The sequence below is a fragment of the Trachurus japonicus genome, chromosome 23, assembly GCF_045865225.1.
Source record: "Trachurus japonicus isolate A0001 chromosome 23, Traja_1.0".
Classification (NCBI taxonomy): Eukaryota; Metazoa; Chordata; class Actinopteri; order Carangiformes; family Carangidae; genus Trachurus; species Trachurus japonicus.
The window spans coordinates 4,188,204-4,205,165 of NC_140929.1; the positions used below are offsets into that span (position 1 = coordinate 4,188,204).

The window sequence follows — 16,962 nt, forward strand, 5'->3', positions numbered from 1 at the left end:
TTCCCTACACTTCCACACTACCTTTCCTCTATTATTTCCTTGCTTTCTTTTTATCTTTTTCTTTCCCTCTCTCCAAAGATTATTCATATTATACGCTATTCTATGTTATGTTATCTTATCTTATCTTAAACAAAACAAGAGCAGCAGCAGAATGATACAAGTGTCTAATCAGGGGTGATAAACTGACAGATAATTGTGTTGCTGTTGTATTGATGGATGCAACTTCTATACAACTTCCTAAATCTATAATCGTACAGGTTGATTATCAATCGTCAAATATCAGTTTATTGTCACTGTTTCATTGTTATCATTAAAACTGAAAGTGTCGCCAAGTCGGCATCTGATATCTGAGCTGAAAAAACAACTGGATTAAACTAATAACAACAGTTAATTGATTTATTATTGCTATAAATAAATTAATTGTGTATGTGTGTGTGTGTCTGTGTCTGTGTGTGTGTGTGTGTGTGTGTGTGTGTGTCTGTGTGTCTGTGTGTCTGTCTGTGTGTGTGTGTAGGTGGACGGTGAGCCGTGTCGACTGGCTCCATCCACTCTCCGTATCTCCCTCCGAAATCAGGCCAACATGGTCCAGAAGAGCAAGAGACGCACCTCAGTGCCCCTGCTCAACGAGTGAGTCACACACACACACACACACACACACAGACAGACACACACACACACACACACACACGGGGGAACTAGGCCAGCAGTGTTGTGTGTAGAAGCCGGGTTTTGCCTCTGAATGAGTCACACAATCTGTTCAGTGGGAAACGACACTCGTCTCTCCGAACCCCGGTGAAGGACAGGACAGGACGGACGGAGCTGTAACGCTCTCCGTGCGCTCTCGTTAATCAGAGCAAAGCATCATGGGTAAACTCCTCTGACACCGACACTGACACCGTTACACTGTGGTTTTCTCCTCTGGACACAAACACCACATGTTTATCGATCGATCGCTTCTCCTCCTCCTCCTCTTGGGTCGCGTCCATGTTGTTTCGTTGTCATGGATACAGCCTCTCAGTGACCCCCTGAAGGAGCTTTTTCAAAATTAGGGTTAATGGAGGTCAAATGAGTTCACACACACACACACACACACACATACTGGAGAAGTGTGTGTGTGTGTGTGTGTGTATGGCGGAGGGATACGACCGTGAAGCGTCTCCGACTGTAGAGAAACAGGTTCAACGTCACTAACACTCGTCCATCTGTAACAAGTCTTCATGTTTATCTCTGTCTATTGATGTGGCTCCAGTCAGCTGTGACCAGGTCGTCAGGCCGCTGCAGACTAACCAGAGGCAGACTAACTGTAACGAGGTGTAGAGTAACGAGTTGTAAAGAGGTGCAGAGTAACAAGATATAAAGAGGTGTGTAACGAGATGTAGAGTAACTAGATGTAGAATAACGAGGTGTAGAGTAACGAGATAAAAAGAGGTGTGGAGTAACGAGATGTAGAGTAATGAGGTGTAATGAGATGTAGAGTAAAGAGGTGTAGAGTAACTAGATGTAAAGAAGTGTAGAGAACAAGCTGTAGATAACGAGATGCAGAGTAACGAGATGTAAAGAGATGTGGAGTAATGAGATGCAGAGTAACGCAAGAGTACCCGTATGCAGGGACAAGAGCGCCGCCATTAGCTCAGCTGATCCATACCAGAAGTCACGACCGGAAGTTGCTCTTCTTCGTGTGTATCATTTCTCAGATTAAAAAAACAACTCATTAACTCAAATGGTCCATGATAAAATATATTTTTTCCAGCGGATATCTTAGTTACAACATGATTGAGCTAACTAAATATTTTTTTGCATGGATCGTTTATTAAGTTATTGAGTTATTAAAAAACGCTGCTAACGGCTAACAGCTAGCGGCTAACGGCTAGCGCCGCTCCTGCTGACAGCAGACCGGGAGAGAGAGAGAGAGAAAAAAGAAATGAAATGTCTTTGGTGGGTGCTTTGGTTGGGTTTAGGCAATGAAGAAAGGAGTTGGTTAAGTTTAGTAAAAAAGAGCAGGTAGAGGGGTTCTTAGAATAACATAGAAATAATACACACGAAGAAAATCAACTTCCGGTCGTGACTTCTGGTATGGATGAGCTGAGCTATGGCGGCGCCCTTGTCCCTGCACACGGGTCCCTCTCGAGTAACGAGATGCAGAGTAACGAGTTGTAAAGAGATGTAGAGTAACGAGGTGTAGAGTAACTAGATGTAGAGTAAAGAGATGTAGAGTAACTAGATGTAGAGTAAAGAGATGTAGAGTAAAGAGATGTAGAGTAAAGAGATGTAGAGTAAAGAGATGTAGAGTAAAGAGATGTAGAGTAAAGAGATGTAGAGTAAAGAGATGTAGAGTAAAGAGATGTAAAGAGATGTAGAGTAAAGAGATGTAAAGAGATGTAGAGTAAAGAGATGTAGAGTAAAGAGATGTAGAGTAACTAGAGTAACTAGATGTAGAATAAAGAGAACTAGAGTAACTAGATGTAGAGTAACTAGATGTAAAGAGGTGTAGAGTAACTAGATGTAGAGTAACGAGATGTAAAGAGATGTAGAGTAAAGAGATGTAGAGTAACTAGATGTAGAGTAACAAGATGTAAAGAGGTGTAGAGTAACTAGATGTAGAGTAAAGAGATGTAGAGTAACTAGATGTAGAGTAACTAGATGTAAAGAGGTGTAGAGTAACGAGATGTAGAGTAACTAGATGTAGAGTAACTAGAGTAACTAGATGTAGAATAAAGAGAACTAGAGTAACTAGATGTAGAGTAAAGAGATGTAAAGAGATGTAGAGTAAAGAGATGTAGAGTAAAGAGATGTAGAGTAAAGAGATGTAAAAAGATGTAGAGTAAAGAGATGTAGAGTAAAGAGATGTAGAATAAAGAGATGTAAAGAGATGTAGAGTAAAGAGATGTAGAGTAAAGAGATGTAGAGTAAAGAGATGTAGAGTAAAGAGATGTAAAGAGATGTAGAGTAAAGAGATGTAGAGTAACTAGAGTAACTAGATGTAGAGTAACGAGACGTAACTAGATGTAGAGTAACGAGACGTAACTAGATGTAGAGTAACTAGAGTAACTAGATGTAGAGTAACTAGATGCAGAGTAACTAGAGTAACTAGATGTATTGAGATCTTCAGTGTCTCTGTTGAGCTCTGTGCTGTCTCTCTCTGTTTGTCTACTCACCTCTGGGCTTCTCTCCGTCTGTTCCCTTCCTCCTCTTCTTCTTCTTCATCCCTCTCTTCTTTTCGTCTTGTCTCTTTTCATCACTTCTCTTCTTCTCTCCTTCAATTTCACCAATGTTTCTGATATTATTTTGTTTACATTTGTTTACCTTCTCTCTTCTTGTTTATTTCCTGTTTCCTCTTTTTTCCACTTTCTTCTCTTCCTTTTACTTTTTCTCCTCTTTTTATCTTATTTTCTCTCCTCTTCTGTCTTTATCTCTTTATTTCCTCCTTTTCCTTCCTCCTCCTCATCCCTGTCTCCTCCTCTCCTCTCCAATCTCTCTTTCCTCCTCATCCCTTTATCTCCTCTCCTCCTAATCTCCTCTCTCCTTCCCTGCCCTTGTCTCTTTTCCTCTCCTCCTCGGTTTCTCCTCTCCTCTCCCACTAATCTCTTCTCTTCTATCTCCTTTCTCTCTCCCTCTCTCCTCTCTTTTCTTATCTCATCCTCCTCCTCCTCCTCTTCTCCTCCTCTCCTCCTCTCTGCCATTCATTCCTCCTCTCCTCTGTGTGTGTGTGTGTGTGTGTGTGTGTGCGGCCGTAGTATTCAGAAGGTGTGTGCAGCTGATCTGCGCCGCCTCTCTGCTCCCCCCGACTCCTTCTCTGTGTAAGTACCTCAGCCCTCTGTCACTGTCACTGTGTGTGTGTGTGTGTGTGTGTGTGTGTGTGTGTGTGTGTGTGTGTGCGTGCGTCACTGTGTGTGTGTGTGTGTGTGTGTGTGTGTGTGTGTGTGCGTACATGTGAACGAATGAGTCGTCAGTGTCGTGTCGTCTCACGGTTCGATCAATATCTGATTTGATTACACTGATGACCAGAGTTCAGATGGATACAGACATATTTTAATATGATCAGTATCGATAATTATTGATATTTAGATTTAATCTAATCAGGAAGTGAAAACATCTGAAGGTGACTTTTAATTTGAATTTTTTTCCCTTTATAAATCGCTTCCACTTTTATTTTTTTGTTTATTTATTATAAATAGAGATGCACCGATCCAGTTTTCTCCGATCCAATCCGATACCGATACCTGGGCTGAGCGTATCCCGATCCGATACTACTGTTGAGTGTTGAATGAATGAACCGTACACCTCGCCATGTGAGTGAAGGCATCAGGCTTGACATTTAGCCTTGTTAAAAAAAAAGGTAACAAATTTTACTTTAAAAAAAACTTAATATTATTTATTAACAAATAACAAAGTGTACATTAGCAGCAAAAAGAAAGAAATAACACTAGATCGCTGTAACTGTATTGCTGTGTATGATATTAATAAAAAAGGAATGCTGGATCGGCCTCATTCATCCGATATCCGATCCGGGTATCGGTGCATCTCTAATTATAAATTATATCAAAATGTTTCCTGTTTTTTCTCCTTTTAATAAATGTTCACAAAATGTTTTACAATGTTTATTAAAATAAAGATTAAATTAATTAAATTTAATAATTAGTGTAAGTTAAAGGAGAATTCCGTCCATTTTTGACCCCTAAATCGTTGTCCTGATGGTCACCCAGTGTTGGGGGGAGCAAAAAAACGCGACTAAAATTGATGCAGGCAAACCAGAGGCAATTCTTTCAACCACAACAAACACTCAGAAAACAAAAATAAACGGTCAGAGATATTTTGGACATTACCACTGCACTGCTCCACCGTTTATTTTAGCAAAGAAATCATCACAACAAGGAAAAAGTGTTAGTTTCTGTGGCGGGGAGAGCAGGCGCTCTGTGATGGGATAGTAATGTCTTTCCAGGATGTTTCAGAGTTCGGCTATCTGAGGTGAGTGACTACATGCAAAAACACAAAGTTTATACTGTTTATACTGTACACTATATGAGTTCAGTGGTGTCTCTAAGGATTCCAGTCATGTACCAGAGATATTTGATTGTTTTCTGAGTGTTTGTTGTGGTTGAAAGAATTGCCCCCATAGGTTATGGTGTAACTCCGGTTTGCCTGCATCAATTTTAGTCGCGTTATTTGCTCCCCCCAACACTGGGTGACCATCAGCACAACGATTTAGGGGTCAAAAATTACCGGAATTCTCCTTTAAACAATAATTATCTTTACCACCTGCAGCATCAGTCTAAACAAATCTGTGTCAGTGTCACAAACTCATAATGTTTGAGCCCCATTGTGTGTGTGTGTGTTGTGTTGAATGTGTTGTGTGTGCGCGTGTGTGTGTGCATGTCTCCACCTGTTTGTGTTTCTGCTTCTTGTTAACTTCACCTGAGCTGCTCTTTTATTTTCCACCTGTGCTCGTCGCCGTCGTCTCTTCACTCGACGCCGACGCTTCACACAAGCTGCTTTTATTTTTATTTTTATTTTTATTTTTTATTTATTTGCATCAGCTATGAACGACAACAACAAACAACAAACAGCTGTGTAACTGTGTTGTGTTTCCAGGTGAGTGAGGGGCCTCGAAGCCTTTGAGTCTTTGAGTTTGGGTCGATGGGCGATTCACTTGTTTTTACTTTACGTCATCGTGTTTGTCGTCCACCGTGTTTTTTGTGTCATCGACCTTTTTGTTGGCTCCGCCCACAAACATTGACCTCACAATGTCGACCCACCTCAACCCTCAAAGGCGTCGGTCAGAGTCAGTGGCGTCGCCCCCGGTTACCTGAGCTCGGTGGAGGACGTTCACTAACGTCTAAACGAACCTCCAGATCGAGAAACGTTTACTTTGAAACTATTTAAAAGAAAGAAAAAAACTTTTAATTTGAAAGTGACAGGAAATGAAACAAGAGTTAAAAGTTCAGATTCAGTTTGTGACGTGTGCGTGTCTGTGTCTGTGTGTGCAAACTGTGTGTGTGTGTGTGTGTGTGTGTCTTTGTTGTTGGATGTTTGGACATGTCTGAATTGTGTGTGTGTGTGTGTGTGTGCACGTACATGCACTTGTGTGTGTGTGTTTTCCAGTCCTCATGCGGTTCCTGATCGTCTCCGTCTGAGAGTGAACCGGATCAGTCTGCAGGAGTACGACAGGCTGCAGTACGACAAGGAGCGGCTACGAGACATCTGTAAGTGTGTGTGTGTGTGTGTGTGTGTGTGTAGGCAGCAGCTTCCTCAACCTTAAAGGAATAGTTCACCAAAAAATGAAATTCAGTCATTATTGACTCACCCTCATGTAGTTTTGTATTCCTCAAAGTGCATCTGGAGACCTGGGAGGCCGGTTCATAGTCCAATGAAAACTTTATATGAGAGTAATAGGGCCTGACACAAAAATGTCCATAAAACTACACAAAAACCATTTAATATTCCTCCACACTGCTCGTCCACTGCAATCCAAGTGTCCTGAAGGGAGATAGTCCAGAGTTTACTGGAAACTACCTCATTTAGGACATTTTTACAGCCTAAACAGTCCTGGATTGTGCTCTCACGTTCACACATGTGCCCCTGGCAAATTCAGTACAGGACGTTTTTGTGTCGGGCCCTATTACTCTCATATAAAGTTTTCGTTGGACTACGAACCGGCCTCCCGGGTCTCCAGATGTACTTGGAGGAATAAAAAACAACTCTGGAGTATTCATCAGCATGAGGGTGAGTCAATAATGAATGAATATCATTTTTTGGTGAACTATTCCTTTAAAGAGGACACACTGATTTATAATTTACATTATCTATCTATAGAAAGAGAGAAAGCAAAACGAAAACAAAAGAAAAAGAAAGAAAGAATGAAAGTTGATTTGTTGTTTCCAGCTGCAGACAGATGTTTTCTAACTGATCTTCCAGCATCAAACATCAGGACAGATGTTTAGAGAAGAGTTTGGTGACGTAACAGAAGAGACAGACAGATAGATAAAAAGAGGAGCCGAGTTCATGTTGAATCTAAATCTCAGTCTGTTTGTTCTCTGTGTTTCTGCCGCCCCCCAGTGGCCGAAGTCAGTCACTGCAGCTTTAACTTTATACCTGTGTGTGTGTGTGTGTGTGTGTGTGTGTTGCAGCCATCCCCGTCGGCATAGTGGTGGTGAGAGGAGACTGTGACCTGGAGACGTGTCGACTTTACATCGACAGGTTACAGGAGGTGAGCTCTTCTTCTCCTTCATCATAATCATCATCGTCGTTGTCGTCTTTAACGATCATAGCTTTTCATTTTCTCCTCCAATTTTGAGATTTTGAGATATTTTGCTTCCTAAACATGTCTTCTTTCAAACTAATGGCAATAAAACGTCAAAAACACACAATTAGTAGTTTATTTTACTTCATTTTGCCTGATTTCGTCCGTAAATTCCCCATAAATTCACCAAAAGTTAGTACTTTTCACACAGCTGTACTACACTGTATGTATGTAGTTGTGTTCATTTCATATGAATAACTTCATGCTGTGTTGTTCAGTTATTAGTCATGCGTTTAGGATGTCTATTACTAATGCTTTGATTAGCTGTTGTGTTTGTAAATAGCAGTTTCTAATAAAAATGTATGAAATTTTACAATACAGAACTTTTAGGCCGTTTTCTCAAACACCGAGATATGAAATACCCGTTTCCGTCGTACCTACACTCTCCTGCTTCTTTTTACAGAAGGGTTTGTTGATAGATCATTCATACCCAGGTTTAAAGTACATTTTATACCAAAAACGTGGCAAAAATTGATTTTTAATGACTATAGACTATGAGCTGATAAGAGGACGTAGCCACAATCCCTTCTGTAAAAAGTTTCTTGAGGAACGTATCAACAAAATTAAACCAAGCTTTTGAATCTGGCATAATCCAATGTTGGCGATTCTGTTCTTGGTGATATATATGCAAATCAGCGCATATTTAATGAGTTAGAACCTCATTTGCATATATACACATAAAATTCAGAAAACTTGCAATACAGCTTTTCTTAGTTTTAATGAACATAACAAACTGGGAACGTTTCATAGTGATATCTATTATAATGTTTTTTTTTTTGCCTATTCACCTATAGGCTGTCTCTCACCTTTAGCAACAGCGGAAGGCTACGGCAGCGTTCACTAACACCAAGTTCACAGGAGTTAAAGCTCATCAGTGGAAGTTGTTGTTGTTGTTAAATGCTCCGTGTGTGTGTGTGTTTGTGTGTGTTAACCTGTCTGCTGTGTTTACACCAGGACTTACACCAGGCTCCATCTACTGGCCACAGAGTTCACTACCAGGTACAGGACCAGCTCTCTAACAGTAACACCTGAGACGTAACTTCAGTCGCTTTATTTTGAAATAACAGTGGAGGAATTAACCTTTAAAATAAAAAAGATTAACTTATTCTGTCTTCTAATATCCACATTGTCCATATTGTCCTCTAACGACGACGTCTCTCTGTCCCAGGACGAGACCAGAGGCGTTCCCAGGACCAGCTCGTCCAGCCGGCTGTCGCCCAACTGGAGCTTCCTGGACTGTGAGTGGACAGATGTGGACAGATGTGGACAGATGCTGATGAGGGAGGAGTTAAGAGACAGAGATGAACTCAGATTAAGCTGTAAATTAAATTCAATAAACTTTATTCGTCCCCTGAAAAGACGACGTTTGGCTTTAAAGTCGCACGCTGACAGAACAGTGTGTCTGAAAAAACTTTATTTATAATGTGATAACTTGAGTTATAATGTAAACTTTATTCGTGCCCTGAAAAGACGACTTTTGGCTTTAAAATCACACATTGACAAAACAGTGTGTCTGAAAAAACTTTATTTATAATGAAATAACTTTATTTATAATGTGATAACTTGAGTTATAATGTAAGAAGATTCATTCATGATGTACTAACTTCATAAATAACATAATAACTGTATTTATGATATAATAACTTTATTTGTAACATAACAACTTTTTTATAGCGTAACAACTTCATTTACAACATAATAACTTTATTTATGATGTCATAATGTAACTTTATTTATAACGTAGTAACAATATAACGTAATAACTTTATTTATAATGTGATAACTAGCAAATAATTGATCTCTGCAGTGATTTGATATTGATTATGTCGACATGTTGATTGACAGCTGATAACCTGTGTTTCTCTCTGCAGCCACGTCAGCCGATCGGTTTTACCGTATCGATAAGGCTCAGGTAAACACTCATCTCCTCATCACGCCATCTCGCTCTGCTCCGTGTTCATGTCTCGCTGAGTTTTTAATTGAAAAACACACACGCCTGTTGCCGTAGGAACACCTCCACTTCGTCACGGAGATCTGTCAGGACGAGGTTTTCATCCTGGACCACGAGGGACCAACGGGGAGCCAGAGCTCGACCACGGGGATGCCCGACCTGGTGGTGGAGCCCAACGCCGGGTAAACACACACACACACACACACACACACACACACACACACACACACTCACAGTTACACATGCACACACACTGACACACATGCAGGGACACACACAGTTACACATCTGCATTCATTCATGTGCATTCAGGTGCTTTTCAGTGTTTATATATACATAAGGAAGGAAGGAAGGACGAAGGGATAGAAGGAAAGAAGGAAGGAAGGACAATGGGAAAGATAGGAAGGAAGGGAAAAAAGAAAGGAAAGATAGATGGGGGAGGGAAGGAACAGATTGAAGGAAGGAAGGACAAAGGGATAGAAGGAAGGACGAAGGGAAAGATAGGAAGGAAGGGAAAAAAGAAAGGAAAGATAGATGGGGGAGGGAACAGATTGGACGAAGGGAAGGAAGGAAGGGAAAAAGGATTGTGGAAAGAAGGAAGGGAAAAAGGAAGGAAAGAAAGATGGAGGGAGGGAACAGATTGGGTCAATTGGTTCAAAAGAGGAAGGGAAAAAAAGTAAGGACGAAGGGAACGAAGGAAGGATGGAAGGAAGGAAAGAAAGATGAATGGAAGGAACAGATTAGGTCAAGGAAGGAAGCAGAAGGATGGACGAAGGGAGGAAGGAAGGGAAAAAGGATTGTGGAAAGAAGGAAGGGAGAAAGGAAGGAAAGAAGGGAGGATGGAGGAAGGGAACAGATTGGGTCAATTTGCCCCAGAAGGACGACAGGACGGTTAAGTGATATTATATCTGAGATTTTAATTATTCATCAGTAACTGTGATAAATAAATAGTCAATAATTTACTTATTGATCAAAAAACCAATGAGAAACTGAAGTTTTTCATCTTTTCTTTGTTTTATTTCTCTGTAAATGTAATATTTGTTGTTTTTGTCGTTTGGATGAAACAGATTCTGAATTCTCTGGAAACTTGTGTCACACATTTCTATTATAATTATTTATTAATTCCTGGTGTTTAGGAATTGGACTATTGATCAATAATAGAACAGAACAGTGACGGTTCAGTGTTTGATCTCGACATCGACTCTGAAACAAATCTGTTAATTAACAAGTTAATTAATTGTTTCATTTATATCTCGTCAGAAAATGTTGAAAAATACATAATCTGTTATAATTTCCTACATTGAATAAAAAAAACATCCTAAATATTCAGTTTGTATCTGACGATGTGACAGAAAAACATCGACTCCTCAGATCAGCCATAAAAGATGAATTAATGAATCAGAATCAGTTTGTTTGAACATTTCAGGCCTGAAATAATAGTTTTGTTTTCTCTCTGCAGAAGTCCACTGACGGCAGAGGAACAAGGTACAACACACACACACACACACACACACACACACACTCTCACACCTGCTTCTCTCACAGCTGTGGTTCAGAAACTAAAAGTTGTGTTTGTTTCTTTGTGAGTTTCGGGGGTTTGTTTGTTTTCAACTGGTCTCAGGTCAGATCTAAACGTCCTCAGAGACTCTGTGAGACGTTTGATGTCGACTCTGTAGTTCCCGGTACTCTCCACCTCCACCTCGGCGAGGCTGCAGTTCCTCGACCGTCCACTTTCACTTTGTCTGAAATTTGTCCAACAGGTTATGTCACAACTCAAGTTTCCTCGCTGCGTCCTGCTCTGTTTTCTCAGTCGACCGTTTAATAATTAGATTTAAATTAAAGACAGTGTAATACAGACAGAGATATGGAAACTGTATGATTTTTGCTTTATCATAGAACAAACAAATATCCACAGAGTCTCTGATGCTGCATCTTGAGGAAATAGTTACACAGACAAATAAATAAAAGTAAAAGAGAGAAAAATAAATGAATAAAAGTTAATAAGAACAAATAAAATAAATAAATTATGATAATAAAAGAGAAACAAAAGGTGGTTGTGTTGAGCTGTCGTTGTGTTTCATCCCTTCAAATCAGGCAGTTAATTTTATATACCGTACTTATGTATTCGAAATATTTGTGTTTATTTTACTGTTTTCTTGTCACATTTGTCTTAAATCAAATTCTACAAAACAGTAAAAGATCCACAAAGCAATTGGGAATGCTGCAATCTGGGTCCAAGGAGAGCTGTAAAAAAGTAGAAAGTACAAGATTCACATTCAGACTTTATTATTATGGTCCCAGGGGGAACAACATAGAGAACCACTAACAAAGCAAACACCACAAAAAAGACAAAGAAAAAAACTTTCTCAGACAAAATAAAAACACAGAAGTGAGTCTGACTTTTTTTTTAAATGTAACCACACAGACACAGATCCCAGGTCAGCACAGGTGACGTTCTCTATCAGGAGCTCGTTAAGTGGTTTCAGGTGTTTCTGTTCCCGATCTGCTTCCAGGAAATAACCCGAGCCGCAGGGAAGCAGGAAGCAGCCAGTCGGTGTTTTATAGGAAAACAAAACAGAAAGTGAGAAAAGTCGTGTCCTCACCTGTCTCCTTCTTCTTTGTCCACAGCTTTGTTGACAGCAGCCGGTTCTGGAGACCTGTCAATGGTAAAGTTCAGACACACACACACACACACACACACACACACACACACACACACACACTGTCATTAAAACCAGTTTGACCTGTTTAACAGTTCATTTGTTCTTCTGTCATTAGATGACTAAGAAAATAAAAGCGCAGTGACTCAGAAAACCTGTAGAAAAAAAAAAACCTGATTTAACACACATGATATTTAATTTGTGCCAACAGTCAATTGTTTTTGATATTTTTAACATTTGCTTCATTAAAGATCCTTATTTTTTAGACTTTTATTTTGAAGGGTTGATTCATGAGAAGATCTGATTGGCTGACCGTTTTCTGAGTGATCCAATAAAATAAAAAAAATAGAGCAGATTTCAGAATAAAACACTCAAAGAAACCAAATCCTGCAAGTTGTTGTTGTTGGATGGATGTTTGGGTCCAGGTGGTGAGGGGGCGGGGCTTAGTTGTGACATCACAAAGTGACAGGAAGTCCTGACGGCTGGTTTTAAGGCTCAGTTTCTGAATACAGGCTGTGTGCATTTCTCTGTGGACTGAGGCTTTGATACTTTCACAGTATTAATATAGAACCTAGAGCTGCTTTATAATCACACTACACATGGACATCTACCTTTATACTGTATGGAGCTTTAATACAAACATCTACCTTTATACTGTATGGAGCTTTAACACAAAACATCTACCTTTATACTGTATGGAGCTGTAACACAAACATCTACCTTTATTTTGAAGGAGCTTTAACACAAACATCTACCTTTATACTGTATGGAGCTTTAACACAAACATCTACCTTTATACTGTATGGAGCTTTAATACAAACATCTACCTTTATACTGTATGGAGCTTTAATACAAAACACAAACATCTACCTTTATACTGTATGGAGCTTTAACACAAACATCTACCTTTATTTTGAAGGAGCTTTAACACAAACATCTACCTTTATACTGTATGGAGCTTTAATACAAAACACAAACATCTACCTTTATACTGTATGGAGCTTTAATACAAACATCTACCTTTATACTGTATGGAGCTTTAACACAAACATCTACCTTTATTTTGAAGGAGCTTTAACACAAACATCTACCTTTATTCTGAAGGAGCTTTAATACTAAACATCTGTCTTGACCTTTGACCCTGCAGCTGACTGAGTGTGTGCGTCGTGGCGTCAGTCTCTTGGTGCGGGACTCTGGCGGTTGCTCGGCGTTACACGTGTCGGCGCAGAACGGACACGTGGAGCTGGTCGGCTTCATCCTGCAGCAGGGTGAGTGATGCACCAGACAGGAAGTAACCTGATAGTTACAGTACTACATATGTAGTATAGGCATTGAGTATTCTGTCATGTATTTTCCTATATGTAGTAACCAGATAGTTATTATAGTGATTCGTTTAATGAATCCTGTTCCTTAATACTATGTATTGCTGATGCCCTATGATGGCAGCACTAAGAACTGATTATATTATGAGCACTAACTACCTTGTGTCATCGCAAATGTGTGTTATTGTCTTATAAATGTGTGTATAAATGTGTGTTATTGTCTTATAAATGTGTGTATAAATGTGTGTTACTGTCTTATAAATGTATATTTATTAATGTGTACTGAATGTGTCTTTGGTATTTTACTTCATTGTTGCTCTTTACAATCAGGCAGAGGGACTGGCGATGAAAACGACTTTTTTTTTTTAGCTAACTCGGGTGCATTTATACATTTGGTTTTTTTTTTACAATGTTTTATTAATGTTTATTGTCCCTTGTCAAATAAATTAAACTGAAACTGAAGTGAGGGGGTTGGATTTTCACTTTTTTAACCACAATGATGTCAGTGCTGGTTGATTCAGGTTGATTCTTCAGAGCTCAGTGACAGTTGCATCGTGTTTCCTGTGGCTTCTCCAGATGTTCACGATTAAAAACCGCAGCACAGAACAAAAGCCACACAAGATTAATTGAATGACATCATCAGAAATATGAAGTTTTTTCATCATTTAATGTGGATATTTCCTTGATTAGAGCAACTTTATGAAACAGAATATCACATTTCCCTTTGGTATTTTATTTTGAAAAGCCTGGAAACAGTGTTATTACACATTATGCACTTTTAAACTTTTCTTCTTCATCTTCTTCTGTTTTTTCGTCTTTAGGATCCAAAGTGATTCTGGATCTGACGGACAGAGAGAAGTACGTTGTTTTTTTTCTAATTGTTGTGTGTGTGGGTGTGTTGTGCGTGTGTACATTTTGTGTGTTTGTGTTTGCGTGTGTGGGATGTGATCAGATCAGTGTGGTGTTTCACTTCCTTTTAGTTTTGCGTCATTGCGGTCGATCGTCGCTTGTCAAGTGTTTTTATCTGATTGCACCTGTGTGTTTGTGTGTGTGTGTGTGTGTGTGTGTGTGTGTGTGTGTGTGTAGAGGGGACACTGCCTTGCACAAAGCCGCCACAGAGAAGCAGCACGCCGTGTGTCGGCTGCTGGTCGAGGCCGGGGCGTCTCGGGAGAAAACCAACTTCCAGGTAAAAACACAAACACGCACATCTGCACTATAAACATCTGCACACACACACACACACACACACACACACACACACACACACACACACACACACTTGTCCTGCTGCTGAGTCACCGTAGAAACCACCGTCACATGTAAATGATTCACCGCCTGCAGGTTCGAACCCGACTCAGGTTTTTATTGTTTATTAAACATCAACCAACGGCTCTTTGGGTTTTAGTCGCTTCTCACTGTTTCAACACGATTTAACACAAACTTTGACGAGGTGTACAACGGTGTAGAAGGAACGAGGTCAAAGGTCAACTTCACTGTGACTCTGTGACATCACAACGTTCTGTTTAAAAAGAAGAAACTTCCAGCCGTGATTCAACACAATGAAGACGTTTCCTGCAGATGAACAGCAGATTATTCCCACACATCCCGGAAAATGCTCGACTGATTCACCAGTTATAGAAAACTCATGGGAGATGAGGGGGGATAAGTCAAATTTCCTAGAAAATTATTTATCACATGGTGACATCAGCTATTTTCAGACTCCACCAAGGCGTCCTGTTTTCTGTTCTGTAATGTCAGAGATTATTTCATAGATCAGTTAAAGAGCCAGAGACTGAACATCTTTAAAGAGGAACTATGCAAGATTTTTAGCTTAATAGGATAGTTCAACATTTTTAGCAAATTGGCCCATTGCAGAGTCCTGCATCGGGTCGGATCCCCGCGGGTATCCGACGGGTACCCCGCAAAAACGGTGTTCAACGGGTGGATAAGCTGTCTTGTGAAAATTCACGGGTCGGGCACGGGCGGAACTCAAATGAACGCGGGTGGGTACGCGGGTGTATGTGTAGGCCTACAGAGGAAAACTCACGCGCAGCTGCATGAACCAGCGTAGCAAATCTTTTTTTTTTTTCACACACGGCAACAACAGAGCAGCATCTTGATGTAAATAAACGATCTTTGGCCGCTCGTGTGACCGCTCACAGCTTTCCCTGGAGTTTAGCCTGTCATGGCTTGACTGCTCGGCTTCTGGGTAAAAGCTACAAACACACCGATGGGATCAATGTAAAGGCTGAAGTGTCCTGCTTTCATTAAAAAAAAGAATTACGTCGCTATCATTCTCCGTTCCGGAAATAGCCGCGAAAGAGTACGCCCCCCCCCCTCTCTCTTTTCTTTTCTTTTTTCTTTTTTCTAAAGAGTACGGCTGTACCCCCGTTATCGCCGGTGATGACGGCGATCTAACGGGCAGCGGGTCGGGCAGCGGGTCTTAATATTGACGGGCGGGTCGGATCCGGATTGTAGTCAGAAATAATCACGGGTGATGGGTCGGGACACGGGCTTAAAAACCAACGGGTCGGGCGGGCGCGGGTTTCCAAAATTGGACCCGTGCAGGACTCTGGCCCATTGCCATAATCCCTGTAGTCATAGCAGTAGGTTCGTTACCTTTAATTGTCGGTGCAAGCTGTTTTTAGAACGGCGGAGCAGAGCCGTGAGCTGCTCAGAGCTATACGCTACGGAGGCTCATTATGGGATTTCTTGGTTTCCCTCATCAAACTCATCAAATACACAATCCAACAACTCCACAACGCTCTGGTGGACAAGTTGTGACCTGCACATTCACCACGCTATGAGATAATAACACAACGTTACCAGACAGAGTTGTTTTAGAGGGAATTTCATGCAAAACCGCTGATGCGTGTTGCCTTCAGGGACAGTTTTTCATCAATCAGTCTCTGTATTTCCCTCTAAAACAACTCTGTGTGGTAACGTTGTGTTATTATCTCATAGCGTGGTGAATGTGCAGGTCACAACTTGTCCACCAGACAATGAGGACGTTTCCTGCAGATGAACCGATGAGCAAATTCCCACACGTCCCGGAAAATGCTCGACTGATTCACCAGTTATAGAGAACTCATGGGAGATGAGGGGGAATAAGTCAAATTTCCTAGAAAATTATTTATCACATGGTGACATCAGCTATTTTCAGACGCCACCAAGGCGTCCTGTTTTCTGTTCTGTAATGTCAGAGATTATTTCATAGATCAGTTAAAGAGCCAGAGACTGAACATCTTTAAAGAGGAACTATGCAAGATTTTTATCTTAATAGGATAGTTCAACATTTTTAGCAAATTGGTCCATTGCCATAATCCCTATAGTCATAGCAGTAGGTTCGTTACCTTTAATTGTCGGTGCAAGCTGTTTTTAGAACGGCGGAGCAGAGCCGTGAGCTGCTCAGAGCTACGCTACGGAGGCTCATTATGGGATTTCTTGGTTTCCCTCATCAAACTCATCAAATACACAATCCAACAACTCCACAACGCTCTGGTGGACAAGTTGTGACCTGCACATTCACCACGCTATGAGATAATAACACAACGTTACCAGACAGAGTTGTTTTAGAGGGAAATTCATGCAAAACCGCTGATGCGCGTTGCCTTCAGGGACAGTTTTTCATCAAGCAGTCTCTGTATTTCCCTCTAAAACAACTCTGTCTCTTAACGTTGTGTTATTATCTCATAGCGTGGTGAATGTGCAGGTCACAACTTGTCCACCAGA

At 40.6% G+C, this 16,962-nt stretch overlaps 1 protein-coding gene across 8 annotated transcripts in view; it reads left to right on the forward strand.

Annotated features, from left to right (window-relative positions):
* dgki (diacylglycerol kinase, iota) overlaps positions 1-16,962 on the forward strand; it is a 113,149-nt gene that overhangs the window by 94,079 nt on the left and 2,108 nt on the right. For 4 of the 8 annotated variants that reach the window (XM_085769969.1, XM_085769970.1, XM_085769971.1 and 1 more), the window contains exons 21-29: positions 515-627; positions 3,735-3,797; positions 6,100-6,200; positions 7,125-7,204; positions 8,252-8,296; positions 8,466-8,535; positions 9,169-9,209; positions 9,306-9,430; positions 9,594-9,712. In XM_085769969.1, the coding sequence (XP_085626095.1) occupies positions 515-627; positions 3,735-3,797; positions 6,100-6,200; positions 7,125-7,204; positions 8,252-8,296; positions 8,466-8,535; positions 9,169-9,209; positions 9,306-9,430; positions 9,594-9,705 (750 nt within the window). In that variant the 3' untranslated portion in view covers positions 9,706-9,712. Of the gene's footprint in view, positions 1-514; positions 628-3,734; positions 3,798-6,099; positions 6,201-7,124; positions 7,205-8,251; positions 8,297-8,465; positions 8,536-9,168; positions 9,210-9,305; positions 9,431-9,593; positions 9,713-10,707; positions 10,734-11,876; positions 11,915-13,055; positions 13,177-14,051; positions 14,089-14,316; positions 14,417-16,962 lie in introns of those variants that run through there. The other 4 variants (XM_085769973.1, XM_085769972.1, XM_085769974.1 and 1 more) reach the window with 3 other exon arrangements.